Source organism: Falco punctatus (assembly GCF_963210335.1).
Source record: "Falco punctatus genome assembly, chromosome: 10".
NCBI classification, from domain to species: Eukaryota; Metazoa; Chordata; class Aves; order Falconiformes; family Falconidae; genus Falco; species Falco punctatus.
In genome coordinates this window covers 12,986,582-13,003,155 of record NC_137590.1, presented here as the reverse complement: position 1 = coordinate 13,003,155, position 16,574 = coordinate 12,986,582, and the positions used below count along the sequence as shown (strand labels likewise).

General features: G+C 47.8%; 1 protein-coding gene across 4 annotated transcripts in view; it reads right to left on the bottom strand.

The window, feature by feature from the left end:
- Nucleotides 1-6,375: 6,375 nt before the first annotated feature.
- Nucleotides 6,376-16,574, bottom strand: part of CDH4 (cadherin 4) — a 464,287-nt gene continuing 454,088 nt past the window's right edge. For 3 of the 4 annotated variants that reach the window (XM_080403647.1, XM_080403648.1, XM_080403645.1), the window contains 4 exons: nt 16,336-16,569; nt 12,203-12,342; nt 10,126-10,290; nt 6,376-8,574 (listed from right to left, as the gene is read on the bottom strand). In XM_080403647.1, the coding sequence (XP_080259773.1) occupies nt 8,368-8,574; nt 10,126-10,290; nt 12,203-12,342; nt 16,336-16,569 (746 nt within the window). In that variant the 3' untranslated portion in view covers nt 6,376-8,367. Of the gene's footprint in view, nt 8,575-10,125; nt 12,343-16,335; nt 16,570-16,574 lie in introns of those variants that run through there. The other variant, XM_080403646.1, reaches the window with a different exon arrangement.

Here is a 16,574-nt window from a genome sequence, read left to right as displayed (position 1 = left end):
CCTGCCAGCAAGCCGTCACCTTTCGGAACAAAACCAGGAGTAGCCAGGAGGTTGCATCTTTTATTTTCCCAATTTTTCAGTCCTGGCCGTTGCACGAGGCCCTTGTCACCGGGTTGGAGGTGTGTGAGATTGCAGCCTGGTCCTTGTTTGCCCATCGTGGGGAGACTGTGCCATTACTCACGACCACCCCCCGCCGCTGCTGTCTCCCTGCTTGCAGAAAAGCATTGCAGCAAAAAAATAAAAAAATATTTTCTCATTAAAAAGAGGAGGTGGGGAGGGGGAGGGCAAGGCAATGAGCAGGGGAGATGGATTGTGCTGTGGCGCCGAGATGAGTGTGGAGAAGCTATACATTCATCACTGTGAGAGGGGACGGGGGAGAAAAATCCTACAGCTCTATCAGGGGAAAGCGTTTACTGTTGTGAAACGATGGCACTGCAAAGGACCCAGCACGCCCGTGGCTCGCTCCTGCTCGGGAGCGGGTTTGGCCCTGCTGGGTGGGGAATCCGCAGCTCCCAGGCTCCGGGGTTCAGGCTGGCAGCACCCGACTTCCCTCCCCATGGCATCCAGTGCCCTCTGCTTTGCACCAACACCCAAATCATTAATGCCTTGTTATCTCTGTCCCCTCATGCAGGACCTGCCCGGTGTGGGCAAGGAGGACGCAACCCCTTTGGTTGCCCTCGCTTGTCCCTGGTGCCTTTCATTTTAAGAGGCGTGGTGCTGCTCTGGCTGGTGAGTGCCTGTGGAGAGGAGCTGCTACGGCTGGAGGGGGAAGGAGGAGCGCTGGGGTTATTTGCAAGGTAACTAGTCAAAGGAGCTGCTTAGCTGCGTGTACAGGTCCCGCAGGTGTCCCCTGGCTGGCTCACACACATCGTGGTCCTTCACAGCACTGTAGGCTCTGCTTGGAAGAGGGAGAGGGATTGGCGTGCAGTACGGCTGCACACAGGGTCTTCTTCACAATGACTTTGCATACTAATACTAATACTGATGATGATGATGATACTACAGCAAAAGAAGCACAGCTCAGTCCCAGGGCTCCTGTTAGAACCAGGGCCTGGTGCTGCTGGGCAGGAGGGATGCACATGCCCAGGGGTGTGAAGGTAAAGGTGCTCAGCTGACGTGTGCTCCTGCTCACACACAGGACTTCAGGGTGTCATTAGTTATAGCTGAGCAAATTTTTCTTTGCATGTGGAATGAATGTTGCAAAAAACATAAAAAGGACTCTGGATACTTTTAGATTTTTTTTTTTTTTTTTTTTTTTTGACAAGGAGACAGCTAGGCCAGTGGTTAATAAAAGCATTTAATCTTCGCAATGCTTCCTCCGCTCCCACCCAGTGGCTGCTTTGACAGTGCTGGAGTATTGCATTTAGGGTTTTGGTTGGGCTTTTTTTGTTACCTAAACCAGCTTAATGTGTCCATTAACTCAGGTTTTGGTTAAAAAACCTGCTCCCTACTTAAAAAGATGTGGGGAAAAAGGTCTTTGTAATGCAAAAGTTTTATTCAGGAGAACAAAGAAAAGTTATTTCATTTATTGAAAAAAATCATAATCCCTGCATGCTTTGGTTTGATCTGAACCAAATTCTATTGCAAATTCTGGCATCTGCCTTTGACTTGGGAGGAAAAAAAAACAACCTAAGAGCCTATAACAACTGTAATAGTAGTTGTTACTATTTTTAATTTTGGTACAAAAGTCCATGGATTTAGGGGGAGAACAGCGGTTTTCATCAGCTTAATAAAACTACTCACATGGTCAAAGTTAAGCACACAGCTAAATCATTTGAGAAACAAGACTTTCTGCAGGCAGATAAGAGCCTAATAACACGATGATGAGAGCCCAGACTTTCCACAGCAGAAACTAATATTTGTGATGCAACAGTCTTGCATTATTCAGTAGTTAAAGATAATTCTAAGAAACAGAACAGCTTGAGAATTAGCAAAACTAGCAATAAAATATTCTTAGCTGACTCCGGGGGGAAGTAAATTGCCATGTACAGGATTTGCATTCATCTTAATGTTTATTAAAAATGAGACAACGCTGCTTTCCGCATGCTCGGCTGGAATAGCTCCGCAGCCTCTGGAACCACGCGTCCTTCCCCGCCCTTGCTCAGCCCCGGGTGCCTGCGGGACCTGCTGAGGCCCCTCACTAACTCGTGGCGTGTGTGGGTTGATGTTGGGGTGAGGGTGATGGAGACCCAACTACCTGCAAAATGTGAGTGGTCGCTGTTGGCGCTGTGCTAATTGCGTGCCTGGCGGTCGCTGCCTGGCCTTGCGGTGGGTGCTCGTGTCCCCTCCCCGGGCTCACAGGCAGAGGAAGAGCAGCTTAAGCAAGAAGCTGGTGGCCTAAAGGAGGTGCATGCAGAGAAGTGCTGCTGTGTGCAGTAATGCCACTGTGCAGGAGCTGGCACACTCTTTGCTAGGTGCACAGTGGTGTCTCCAACCATGGCTTTGCTCCTGCACGTGCAGAGAAGGTGGAGAAATGCAACTGGGAGCAGCAAGCTCAGGCTTCCTCTGCAGGGCACGAGCTGGTTTGGGGTGCTTGGTCATGCCCTAGATGTTTTGACCCATCCCTGTTCCCTGGCAGTAAAAGGACTGGCTGCTGTGTGCTGCAGCAAAGGCACTGGGCGTCCTGCTGCAGCAGCCAGGGGGATTACCAACATGCTGGCAAGTAAAGACCCCTGCATGTGTCTGAACAACAAAAAACCACAAAGATTTTGTGTCACAGGAGCAAAATTGCCACCTGACTGATTTGCACCAATGGTCCAGCGCAGCACAAGTGTGTCCACATTGGGCTGCGGGGGGAACCTGCACCACCGCCACCTCCTTCGTGGGCTGAGATGAGCCACGCTTCTTGCTTTAATGAACGCAGATTTCCCACCGCCAGACAAGTGCAGAAGCACCCGGGATCCCTGACCCCCCCCCCGATGTCGGTGTACCAGGAGCAACACCTGCAGGCAGGCCACCATTTACCAGCCCACTGCAAGGGTAAGTGAGCTGTCAGCAGCGAATAAGCTGGGGTGTGCATGTGGGAAAGGAAAATGAAATAAGGAAATAAAAATACTATTTTTAAAAAAAAGCAAGTGAGACTATTCAAAAGGGGGACTTTTATTTTTATTACACTGGAGCCAGGCGTCAGTGCGCCAGTTCAGCTTTGATACACAATAAATCAGCAAACCTGTCACTCAGTTTGGAAACCAAGATTGCAGTGGCACTAAAAACACATTGAAAACATTTACTTTCTTCCCTTTTTTTTTTCCTCTTTTGTTTTTGGTACAAAAATGGTACAAACAACAATACAAAATATTTGTGCTGTTGAGGGTTACAAAAAAAGGTTTTTGAACTGGGTTAACGGGCGCAAACTGCTTTTGCGCTTCAGCATGAAATACAGCAGAACAGCAGAAGTCTTCCTTGAGAACAACCACAGTCATGCGGGCTGCTACACAGCTTCTCCATCGTAAAAGGAAACATGCAAAATCATAATTAAAATAATAATTAAAAAGTGCTCCAATTATACATCTATATGTTGTTTTTTTTCCCCTATTTAATTTGTAGCTTCAAGCACTAACTACATTATGTACACATAGTGTGAGCAATTGTATATGGGGTTGGTGTGTACTGGAAAGAACTTTTATTTTCCCCATGAAACTGAGTTAACTTTGCGTGGGAGACACCTATGTTGTCTAGCTGCTGTTTTAAACATACTCATTCATTGTTATACAGCATTCCCCCCGCGCCCCCCCCCCCCCCCCGACGTTTTTTTTTCACACTTACAATGAAGAGCTCCAAAAGACATCACAAATAAAAGTCCCGTATTTTACCTTTAATATGTTTTTTTGAGACTAAACAAAGTTGCAATCTTGGCATCTTGTGTTGTACAGACCCTGCACTGACCATTGCCATTCTCCAATGCCCAAACGTCTACCCTATGTGAAGCAGTTGCAGGCGATACAGCCATCTCCTAAGTCCCACCTACTCCTGGAAGCTGGATTTGGACCTGACTATCCCTAAAAACCCCTCAAAAGAGGCCAAGCAGCTCAGCCGCAGGGGAGTGACCTGCCCGCCACTGCCTTACACCGCCAGCAGCATCGCCTGGTCCAACACGAAAAAGGAGAAAAAAAAAAAAAAAAAAAAAAGGAAAATGCAAAAGCACATCGGACACCTAGAACAGACTTGCCTATTTACTGTCATTAATTACCTGCTGAATCTCCTCGTTGCCTTGCAAAGCATTTCTGTGACTGATGCTTCTCCCTATTTACAGGCTACACAAGGAGCAGAGCGACGGCTGCGGGCACTGTGGTGCCACTGCTCCTGCACGGTCCCTGGCGTGGGGAAGTGCAGCCCTCACGCCCAGGAGCTGGGGAGGCCACAGGAGGTGTCCGGTGTGCCCTACGCCCTGGGAGCACCCTGTCCCGTCCCGTCCCATCGGCAGCGCGGATTGCTGTGTTGGTGCCCCCCGGTAACAGGGTAGGACAGTGGGATTTTGGGGACGGGCTCCCCTCTAAAAGCAAGTCCTTCCCCACCGCCTCATGGCGTGCAAAGAGCAGGGACCTGAACGTGTGGGCACTTCTTTAATTATTTGAGTTTAATGATTTAGTTTCGGTTAGTCAGAGAACAAGGATTCTGCTCTCAACACAATAACCGCTTCTGTGGCCTGTAAGAGAAACCAGTGACGGTGCGTTCAGGCAAAGGTGCCGTTTCCCCATCCCGGCTCCTTGCAAGCCACCGTCACCTCCAGCGGTGAAGGGAAATGTCACCTCATGTCCACCAGGATCAGAGCGAGGGGACCGAGCAATGGCACAGTCGCCTGCGTGTTCAGTGGGACCCCCTGGCTTAACGTAAGTTTTCTTAGCTGGGTTACAAACCGTAACTAGCATCAACATGCAAAAAGGTTTGCAAAAAGTGATCTCTTTTCACTGCTCGATGCGCTCCTCGCTTACCTTGTTGGTCCCACTGAGAGGAAAGGGGCCTGATGCTGCTGCTACTCTGTACAGCTCAGTGGTGGAGGATGCAGGGAGGGAGAGGAAGAAGAGGGAGAGGAGGAGGAAGAGGAGGAGGTCGTGTAGAGGGTGACTGAGCAGAACTGGGTCAAAAGACAACAAAATAGTTGGTTTGATTTATAAGCTTGTGGGGATGGAACGGCTGAATTGCAAATGCTGCAGATAAAATATCCGCTGATATTAAAAAAAAGTCGCCAACGGAAACAGGTTGGTTTATTTTTAAGCACTCAAACAGTGTTGTTTGACTCAGGTTGCATAAATATTCTCAAAAACCTGAAATGTTTAGACAAGCTGAAGTCTGACAATGACTCCTTCATGGCCAAGCGGCTCCTTTCACTGCACGTCCCATCCCCTAGGTGACAGCAGGGTGACACATGCTGCTGACCGGCCCTTACAGCCCCCGGCCCCAGCGCCGCAGCAGACGCCTCGCACCGCTGCCATCCCCTTCCCTACCTGAAACCCATCACCCCAGCCAAAGCCGCAGCAGACACCGTGCACCAAGCGCTCCGGAGCAGGGATTTAGCTCTTGGGTAAGTGGTGCCAGGTAGGTGGCACAGCATGGCTCACAGCGGAGACCTGGCCGGTATCCAGGGACCCGCACGAGCATCCCAGGAGCTGCGGCACCGCCCTGCGGATGGAGAACTGTCAGCATCGCCCCAGCGCTCGAGCCGCGTCCTTCTCCTGAGCCGGTGATGAGGTTACAGTGACAGACACAAAACACTGACGGGCAGTCATCAGCAAGAAACACCAGGTACATTTTTATTATTCGCTACTTCTGCTGTGACCGGGCAGCTTCTGCTGAGGTGCAAAGCCCCGATGGTGAAATACTCCAGCCTGTGGCTTTTCCGAAAGAAAAGGGGAAGAATCGAGACTGCCCGTGGGTAAGGAGCAGGGGCTGCAGGGCAACGTTCCCCCCTGCGCCAGGTGGCTGGAGGTTTGCCGGGGGCGGCCAGGAGGAGGTGGACAGTACGTGGCAGAAGCAAACTATGACTTTCACAGCGGTCACACAAGACGACTGAGTTCCCAAGTAGAGAATGGGAACTGGGAAAAGTGTCGGGTGCCGGCAGTTTTGCCAGGCACTGCGCTTCATCCCAACCGAGGCACATGCTGCCAGGGTGCAACGGCCTCGCCTCGCTGCTGCCATCAGAGCCGCCCCTCTCCCGAGGTCCGACCCATCGCCTCCTGGTTTCCTCAAGAACCTTGGGTGAGAGTGCATTCGCTCTCCGAGCCGTGAAAGGACAAACTGACCCATTGACTGACCGACCGACCGAGACAAAAAGAAAGATCGCGTCCTTGGTAGTTACTCACGTACCGGTGATGTTGGAGTCCCCTGGGGCAGACTTACCACATTCCACTTCATACAAGACACATTTCAAATGCTCGATAATGTACAGAAATTGCATTTTATAGAAAATATGATACAATGAAATATAAAATGCACTAGGAGCATTTCAAAAATCTATAGAGACGATCTTGCAGCCTAGTATACCCTCTGAAACGACGTCCACTCATCACCGCAAGCTCTCGTCCTCTCATTCTTGCGCTCGCTCGCGTGCACACTCCCCCCGCCTCCCCCCTTGAACTCTTAGCATTCATCTTGAGAATTAATAGAGATATCAAAAAAAGCGCGATTATCCCCTGGATAATCACTTTCCAATACTGTGCACATTCTTGGATTTAAATGAAAATATATCTAAGCACTTTTACAAGTTGTAGCGAACCCACTGCAAAATCGTCTGCAGAATATAAAACACAGGTAATCCAAGATTTCATAGCACATTAATTAAGTGGCTCATAATCCATTAAATGTGGTTTATATTACACATCCATGCAGTCTAAATCATTTTACAAACATTAGACATAAACCCACTAGTCCAAATCAGTAAAGGAAAAATGTAATAAAAAAAGCTAATAACTATTTGTTATTGGTTAAACTGACCCTACATATAAACTAGGTAGTATGCTACCATTTATAATACTGATGTTGAATTACGCCTGGATGCTGCAAAACCTCTTGCCTACTTGGCAATGCTTAGGCATATTAACCACAAGATACTTCACAGGCCCCTGTTGCACTTCTTTGCCAAAAAAATACATTGACTACGGATAGCAGCGCCCACCCATCAAACAGAAAGTACACACATGAGCCGACTTACACGGTGTTGTTGAGCTTTGGCTACTAACGCTCCAAGGCATTAATATTGTGCGAGCCTAACGTCACACGCAGGGATGGCAAAAGCGCTGACGAGCTGTCCCTGCCCTTAGCGCTGCCCCGGCCTGGAGCGGCGCCGCTCACAGCACCTGCCTTAGCGAGGGACACAGCACCAGCTGGTACCCGCAGAGATGTGGGACACCACCACCTAACCCAGCCGGCATTTACATCGCTCAAGAGGTTGTGGGAGCCAAAACACGCCGCTAGCATAAAAACAAACAAATGGACCTTTGGTCATTTCACAATTTACTTTGTAGGGTTTTAGGCAAGGTCTGTCGGAGATTTCTGTTGCAATAACCAAAGGCTTTATCAATGCTATAGTTCTATGCAGCTACATTGAGTGTGACCAGGTGATGGCAGAGCCCCCAGTCAGTATTTTGCATCTGATAACACTGAATTATATACAACATGACGACTAGTTCACCACCTGCTGAGGCTTAAAGATGGCTGTTAAGATTTCGACTCAAAACAACTTCCCCCCCACCCCCCACCCCGCCATCCTCTTCCATCCCAGAATGAGTCACCCCCTTAAAAAAAAAAAAAAAAAAAAAAAAAAAAAGGCAAAAAAGAAACAATCTCCACAGTTCCTTTTTGTTAACTCCTTCCCAGCTAGAACTGGCTTAGGGTCACATGGAGTGCTGCCCAGGATGGTTGTATGTTTGTTTTCATCACTCCTGAGATTGAAGGGAATCTGATACATGCACCAAAAGGCACTTTCAAATATATATATATATATATATTTTAAAAACAGTGCTTCTGTTCTAAGAAATTCAAGTTAAGACAGAGTGCCTTTCACTCTCTTTAGTCATAAAGCAGGTAAACGAGCAATATCCCAGCTGACATTAAAAAAACCAAACCAAAACAACAAAAAAAACCCTGCAGCAGAGACAAGTGTTCATGCGAGACAGCTCAACAGTCTAAAAAAAAATCGGAAAGGAAAAAAAAAGGGAAAAAAAAAAGAAACCTTCTATATCACCACTAAAAATAACAATACAGTCAGCAGGGGATATTAATTAAAAAAGCTGCCACATCTGTACAGTTCTTGCTTCTGCATCAGCTCTTTTGTTAACGTTGTTGTCTGTGGGTTTGTTTTTTTTTTTCTGAATTGTTTTTTTTCTTCTTTTTTTTTTTTTTTTTTTTTTTTTTAAATAATGTGAGGTCAGTTTAATCTTCCTCGCCTCCCCCGTACATGTCCGCCAGTTTCTTGAACCTGGGCCCCCAGTCGTTAAGGTAGTCGTAGTCCTGGTCCCCGGAGCTGGAGGAGTTGAGGGAGCTGACGGAGCCGGCGGTGGAGCCGCTGCCCTCATAGTCGAAGACGAGCAGTGAATCGTAAGGGGGGGCTGTGGGGTCGTTGTCGGCCGCACGCAGACCCTGGGGGGCAAACACATGGCATCAGTACCCACCGCGGGGTTTTGTGGTGCTGGTGCTAAGGGAGTGTGTTCAGGGACGGGGCTCCCGGCAGCAGAGCTAAGAGAGGATGGTGCAAGAGAAGAGAGGATGGTGAGAGAATGAGGGGCTTGGGGCTTCCCCGTGCCCAGCTGCCCCCAGCACAAACCCCACAAACTCCCAGTGCCTCTATAAGAGAGCCGGGTGGCGCGGGAGGGGTTTACTCCCAAGGATCCAGCCCTGCCCTTCCCGGGTGTGCCCGTTAAGATTTCCAGCTTGGCCAACGCAAGAAGGACCAGCACCCTTCCTCTCCTACCATTTGGTCATTTTGATGATTTGGATTCCTTCAGGAAAAACAAAATAACTCCTAGTAAAATGCTGCAATTAGGAGGGACTTGGGGTGTGTGAAATCCCGGGCAGAGGGTTGGGGAGCCTTGCTGCTCTGTGCGCTGTCGGCAGCAGTGCAGGCAGGTTGCGGAAACGGCCTCGGGATATGGAGAAAAAGAATTGCTTTGTTGCAGCCCAGCGTCAGGAAAAGCCTAGTGGGACAGACCTACAATAAAGCAAAATGTTCTGTACTCACACCTTCCGCAACCCCAGCCTCAGCGTGGGGAGATGGAGCCGGTTCCACTGCCGGGAACAGAAGCCCCAGCAGGTGTGAGAGCATCGTCACATGCATGGATGTGTGTAAACGTGTGTGTGAAGGATGGGCAGGAGCAAAGGAAGAAGGAATTTTAATGATGAAAATGAGAAAAAGCACAGCAGGAAATGGATATAATAATAGCATTAAATTGCTGTAACGTTTATTCTTCTGACTTAGGAAATGGATGATGTGTTTAGTCTCGGAGGAAATAATGCATTGATTGGTTTGTAACCAACTCAATCACTCAAAACTAAAAATGAGATAACCCAAACACGAAATGCATAGATATCTGTACAAGCGGATAGAGAAGCAGTAATCTAACACAAAGAAACCCGTAGGATCTGAGATGAAGCTCTCTGTTGTGCAAACTCTTTGAGGCTTTAGACCAAATAGAGCTTACTAAGAAGGTGCAGACTGGTGACACAATTACAAGCCCAGGAGCCACAGCTGGCACCTCTGGCTTTCAGCAAGCCAGGCAGCTGTGCCCTGCCTGCCACCACCTCCCTGCCACCACCTCCCTGCCAGGAAAACGCTCCTTTGGCCACGTCCAGACAATGTTTTTACTGACAGCAACTGCAACATTCACAGTGATCCAAGGGAGAGCGGGATCAGGTTATACCGCCTGGATGCTGAAAAGCACCATGTTTGTGATACCCACAAGTCAGAAATCTCACGCTTTTTGCTCACACTTTGGCTTTTTACAGGCTCGATGCCTCTATTAGGCCAAGTCCTGCATCCTTTGCTCATGCCAGTCATTCCCCTGGCTTGCATCAGACTTCTCAGGTGCATAATAGCATCACTTGATCCATGCAGCCAGGAAGACGTTGCATAGCTGATTTTAGCTGGCTGCTCAAGCTTTTAAGATGTGACACAGGACACCCTACAGAACTTACCTCATTAATAAAGTCACCAATATCCCCTGGATGTGGGATTACTGGTCTTATAGGATACTGTGGTTCAGCACCAATAGGTCTTTCATCCACTCTTCTGACTCCAGGTGTCTTGTTCAGCACATGATCCATGGTCTCCGGCTGCTGGAGCTGGCTTAAATCATAATCCTGTGACAAATGGGAAGGCATAGAGTGAAACCACGAGCTTTTCATTCAGACTATCTACCCACCCAATGTACAAACAAGTCGAGGGGTCTAATACTATTTCAGCTGAAGTTCAATGGCAGATTTTACATCTCTAGCTGTTACAGATGAACTAACATCTAACATCTCTAACTTACAGATGAACCCGACCCCTGAGTAGCTCATAAAACCAACCTCCTAAGGCTGTATCTTAAAACGTAAGTTAAATCAAACACTTAAACGTTTTCTGAATATTTCACACAGCCTCTCCATCTTTGGGATAAAAACCTGGTCTCTGTTTGTGTGTGCGTATGTATATGCATAACTTTTTGATGAAATACATAATATAATGTAAAGACACAGCATTGGTACACATTATTTACCATTTCCACAGAAGTAAAAACATTAAAATGTGTATTGCATTTATGCATGTAGGCCTTTCAAAGTAATTATGTTCTTTCTGCTTGTGAAAAATCCCAACAGAATAGGTTTCTATCAAGGAATGAGAACCAGGTAATATTTCATTAAAAATGTATTCATGTAGGTAATGGTGTTTTGCTGCTCTTCCTTTGCTGTTATTTTTAACGAATCCTTTCTAAAATATTTAAGCCTACAGTGTAGTTGCCTGAAACCAGATACTTCAGCTAGTTTGAATGCTTGTAACAGTACTTTGTTCTACTGGTAAAAGTATTCTTGTGCTCAGATGGAGATGATTGGATCTCCAGGAGCAGTATTTATAAATAACTTGTCAGCGACAAGGAAAAAGAAATGCTAATTGCAAGGATTTTTCTGTGGAACAAGAACTTCACAAGTTTTGGGCAAAGTCCCTGCTCCAGTTCCCCGGGAAGGTTCTCACCAGGCTCACAGCTCACCTTCGGATGCCACCAGGACCTCCACAGCAGGACGAGCTGCTTGCTCCTCAAGCACCAGCCCCAACCACTGAGAGCAGGACTCACCGCCACCCACCACACACACAGCAGCCGCTGCACGGACCCTGAACCATGCAGCCCACTTAAGCAAGCAAGAATAAAACCACTGTATGATGCAGAGTCACTTAATTTGCTTGAACATCACATCTGAGAGTGTCATGGGCTCTGGGGTTAGGTAGGAATAAAAAAACAGTGACTTAAACATGAGTGACCAAACTTTGCTCTTTTAGCTGAGGAAATACATCCGTAGCGGAGGGAGAGCACCTCCCAGGAGTGCAGACCAGTGAAGTTTTCATGCAACATCAGCAGCGGTGTCTGTTAAGAAGAAGCCACCGCAGAAAAACTGACACAACCAGGCAGGCTATGGCTTAGGGCTCTGTCACCAAGCAAAGCTTTGCCATTGTACGCTTTGCTGTGAAAAAGAAAATCCCCAAATGTATTTAGACACTTCACATAAACCACGTCCAGAAATTTAAAGAAATTAAAGGCATGTTAGAGACGACTAAGTAAACGCAGGGAAAGCCCACAGCAGCTCTAGGCTGAAACAAGTCAAAGCAAGTGCCTGCAGCCACAGGTCCGAGGAGAGCGGCAGCTGCTGGCTGGTTCTACCAAGATCTCTGATGCGGAATGGTACAATAAACAACTTTAGTGACTGAAACAACAGAAACATTGTTTAAACATGAGTTTAAACCCATTTTTAAACTGCCCCCCAGGGAGTAGAAAGATTCATGCGGCATCAGCCTCCTGGCATGATCCTGCTTGCAGGGGAGAGCGTCCCAGTGGCACGCTGAACCTAAGCTGGCTCTCACCAATGTCCACACCACACCAGGGGAGCCAATAAAGCTGCCTGGGGCACAAACAAGTGGAATGCAACCCTTTGCAAGTACTTTAGTGAAAATCATGTGGTTTCTGCCTTTTTGAGAGCACAGAATGCACAGCTGCTCCTTGGCCATGACCCATGGTCTCACCTGGTCTTCCTCTCCACCTCCCTCTTCGTCGTACTTCAGAATGTTGTCCCTGACGTCGTCCTCAGGGTCGATCAGGAGCTGCTTGGTGTGGCGTTCCTTCTCCCGGCGTTTCATCCACACCACGAACAGCAGAACCATGGCTGTAACGGGGAAGAAGCTGCGTGAGGCCAGGCTGCGCGCCGGGGCACGGCGGCGTGTCTGAACGCCTCGCCTGCCCTCTTCCACTGCGGAGAACTTCACCCGCTGCTAGTAAGAGGAATAAAATTTTATCCTATTGTGTGTTCTAATTTGTAAGGGAGAGATCAGTGCAAGCTGTAAATACTGTGACAGGCCTCCACTACAAACATTTCTTTAAGATCCATCACCACTGCTGATTGAGCTGATGTTTATCAGAAGTACAACACACAATCAAAGGAAAAGCAAACAGCAAGTGCGAAAACCTCAGCTTTCTGAAAATATTTGATGTAAAACCTGAATTTTCAGGAATAGATTTCTACCTTTGCTTTATTCAGGGGCATAAAATAAAGGCAGAGGGCAGACTGCTGCAAGGTGCTGGAAGCAGCTGGGTACAGACGACCACCACCTCTGCCTGACCGGCTGTCCCACCAGTGTGACACAGCGCTGCCTGTCAGCTCGCCAGCCCTGGCCATGGTGGTCATTTTGCTGTTGCCTGCAGTTGGCCAAGCAAGACTGGTTTGGGAAGCTGCATAGCACTGGGTCCTGTCATCCATGCCAGACTCCCTCATCCTCCTCCCGAGTGTCTGAGGGAGGCTTTCCAGACTTCCAGGATCATATTACCCAGGACATGAGCATATGCCTTTGGCCATCGATTTGCAAAACAGATCTAAGTTTGTTTGAAATCCTTTCAGAGAGCAGGGCTACCTTTGCAGAGCAGATCTGGTAGCACAGAGCCAACCTCCTCAGGCAGCAGCCTGTACGTGCCAGGCCCCGGCTAATCTCTCAGCACAGCGAGGGATGAACAGTTCTTGAATCATGAGAAAGTTTTCCCCATTTAAACAACTTAACCCAAAGGGAATGCTGGCTCCCCGTTCTACCACCTCATCCTTCAAAGGGCCACCCATGTCCCAGAGGCTGCGCGCTCCCTGTGACTTACTGCATGGAAATTGCTCTGGCAACTTAAGTCTCCACTAATAAAAGGCAACCGGACCTTGTCTTCTTCAAGAATCTGTCAATACATTTGTTTTCATTTTTGTGCTCAGCAGCTGCAAATAATGCCGTCAAAAATGAAATTCAGCCTGGGCAGCTGATGCAGCTACACCTCCCAGTAGCTGCTTCCTCCTCCATTCCCCACGCAAGCCACAGGTGAAGCTGTGGCAACCTGCCGGAGAAGGGAGCGGTGGATGGACAGCAGAGGTGGGGACGTGTGGCCCAGGTTCATTTCATCTGGGTCAACTCTTGACCGCACCGAACCGATGCAACCAACACAAGCGAACTCGGGCAGGACGTGAGATGCCAAACCTTCTTTGTGTTTTTTAGCTGCAGAAGGACAGCAAGCCATAGGGTTTTCTGTCCCTTTGCCCCTTCACAGAGCCTTGGCACTGCTTCGCCCAGGGCGAGGATGGAGAAGGGACCAGACCCTGGGGACACGGGTGGGCAGCCCAGACAGCAGCCCCACTGCCCAGGAGGTGGTTAGTGGGATCCGAGTTTTTCCTCCCAGCACCACAGTGTTTATACACAACAGGAATTCAGTGAAGTGAGCAGAAGAGGATGGGACAGCTAATTAGTGCCTTTGTGTGCCAATCGGCTGCCATCCCTGCCTGCCAGCTAACAGAATTGTTTTCAGATAGTTCAGCATTTCTTTAATGCTTATCCTAGATCTATTCAAGAGAGAAAGAAGAAAAGGAAAGAAAATGTAACTCTTATCTGCAATATAAAACCTCAGCTATTTAGCAGACTATTGAAGTCCACTTCTCGTTGTTCCTTTTCAAGTCTCTCACAACAAGATACCTGCCTAGTCCACAAAGACAATATTATAATGGTTACCGGGGTTTATCTTTTTCTTTCTTTTTTTTTTTTTTTTTTTTTTAAATGCTACTTTTTCATGCACTTGTGGAAAAATCTGTGCCATTAACGCCTTTACAGCTACCTTGAAAAAAAAAAATATCTTCAAAGTGTCAATAGCGGATGTAGTGCACTCTCCCTCCTTTTATTCACTCTGCAGAATGGGAAGTGCTATTACTGCTGTTAGACCCATTTTCACTCTGCATGTAGTTTTCCTTGAAATCTGTTGTCTTCACCCTTCACAATTTTTATGGCATTGCTCTTCTAAGTGTGTTATCTGTGCAGCTAATACATCAGGTATCAGGAAGAAGAAAACTCTGAGCCAAGGTAAAGGCAGAAACTTCCTTCACCTGAGCAACCTCAGATCTGTCCCCTTGGTGCTTCTTCCTTTTAAAGCCATCAAACCTTGACCTGCTGACGCTAAAATGGACAAATGGCACAAAAAAATCTTGCATCTGCCTTTTTCCAGGCTATTGTTCAGAGGTCATGATACAAAACAGACAGAAAGGAGGCAAAACACTGGAGGGATGTAACTGGAAACCTGCTCATCGCAAATTACATTTTTCATCACTGATACAGTGCTTTGCAGCTCTTGAAGATAAAAAAAAGTCAATTAGAATTACAGTGAATGTAAAAATAAGCTTTTGTAATAAAACCCATAATTTAAAATGGGATAATGTATCTGAAAAGGAAAAGAGGAATCTCTTAAATCAAATGTCCTTCAGCTGAAGTTAATTTCAGTCAATAGGATTTTCAACTGTTAAATCATATTTTAGCACTGGATTTATAAAAAGCAGCAAAAAGAAGCCCCGTGTTTAATCACCTCTGTGGCTTCCAGTGCAAACTTTTAGCCCCAGCGGCACGCCTGCACACCCCAGCGTGCCAAACGTGCCAGGGCTGACCAGCACCACGTCTGCTGCTGGGACCCCACAGCCACTGAAGGACAACAACTGAGCATCGTGGCTAGGCACAGGGACACTTCCAGCAGCTCACATGGGCTGGGTAAGGAGAGGGGACTGCACGGCCACAAACACCCAGTTTTCTTGCTTGCTCTCCAGACTGCTTCAGTAAATCAATTACACAACCACACATGCCCATCGCTGGCCCAGGAGGGTAGATGTTTGCCCAGAGATGACCCATTCTCCTAATGTACCATATCATATCCACATTAGGTGACATTTGTAGCATACGTCGCTCTGTCTGCTCTCTGTTTAAACACATTGGGGGTAAATATTAAATGTTATTTAGCACCATAACTCCCATTAGCTTTAATGCGAATCCCATGGTTTCATCCTGCGTTTCTTGATGAATATTTACCTCATTGTTCATTTCAGCGCTCATTTTTATCTATTCCTACTGTGCCAACTCCTGCTTGAAGTTATAATGATATCATTTTTATTTTTAAGTATATGCACACATGGTTATTGGTAATGCTCATGGAAGTCGGGACTAATAGCGTTGCTGGGCAAAAGGGATGGCTTAGCCTAGAGCAAAGGGATGGCCAAACCTTCTCTGCAATGCACCCCCAGTGCTCCTGACAAACTGGGGATCCTTCCTCTGAGTAGCCACAATCCACCATGACTCTCCAATCTGATGTGATTTTACAAGCAATGGGAACAACTACCATTCTCCTATTCCTGTGAACAACCAGAAAATGACAGCTACACACTGGTTCTGCCAGGGACTTGCCAGACTCTCATAACCAGTCCATCTGGTACTGGGAACCAGTATAACCACAGCCAGCCAGGGACCCGAGAGCTGTAGGATTTTGGACGAGTTTTTCAACTTTTTCCTACAAATGTGGAGAATCCTATCACGCTCACTATGTATAAGATGCTGTCAGGTGTAATGCTGTTTGTAAAGCTACTGGAGGCCTCAGAAAGAGCAGTCCGATGCGTGCCGGGAGCGCTGCAGCTCGTTCTGCTGGTGCTGCAGTGAAAGAGGTTTGAATGCAGATGTGCGACATCCCCCCCCAGCTCAGAGCTCCCAGCTCCATCCTTTGCATGGAGCCGGCATGGCTCTAGAAAAACACCACCTACAGAGACGGGACAACAGGGAACAGGGTGGGAAGCATGATGTCTCCCAGCGGTGTCAGCCCCTGCGGTACTTACTGAGCAGAATAATGATGCAGATCAAGATGGCGATGATGGCGCCCGTGCCCAGCCCCGCGGCAGCCACCGCCCCGATGGTGGTGCAGTCGCCGTTCTCGTCGCACGGGCACACCTTCACCTTGATGACAGACGTGTTGTACAAGGGGGGGTTTCCAGAGTCCGTCACGATGATCGGCACATCATACACACCCGCTTCCAGGTACATGATGCGTAAACTAAGTTGGGCGTAATCGCCTGGA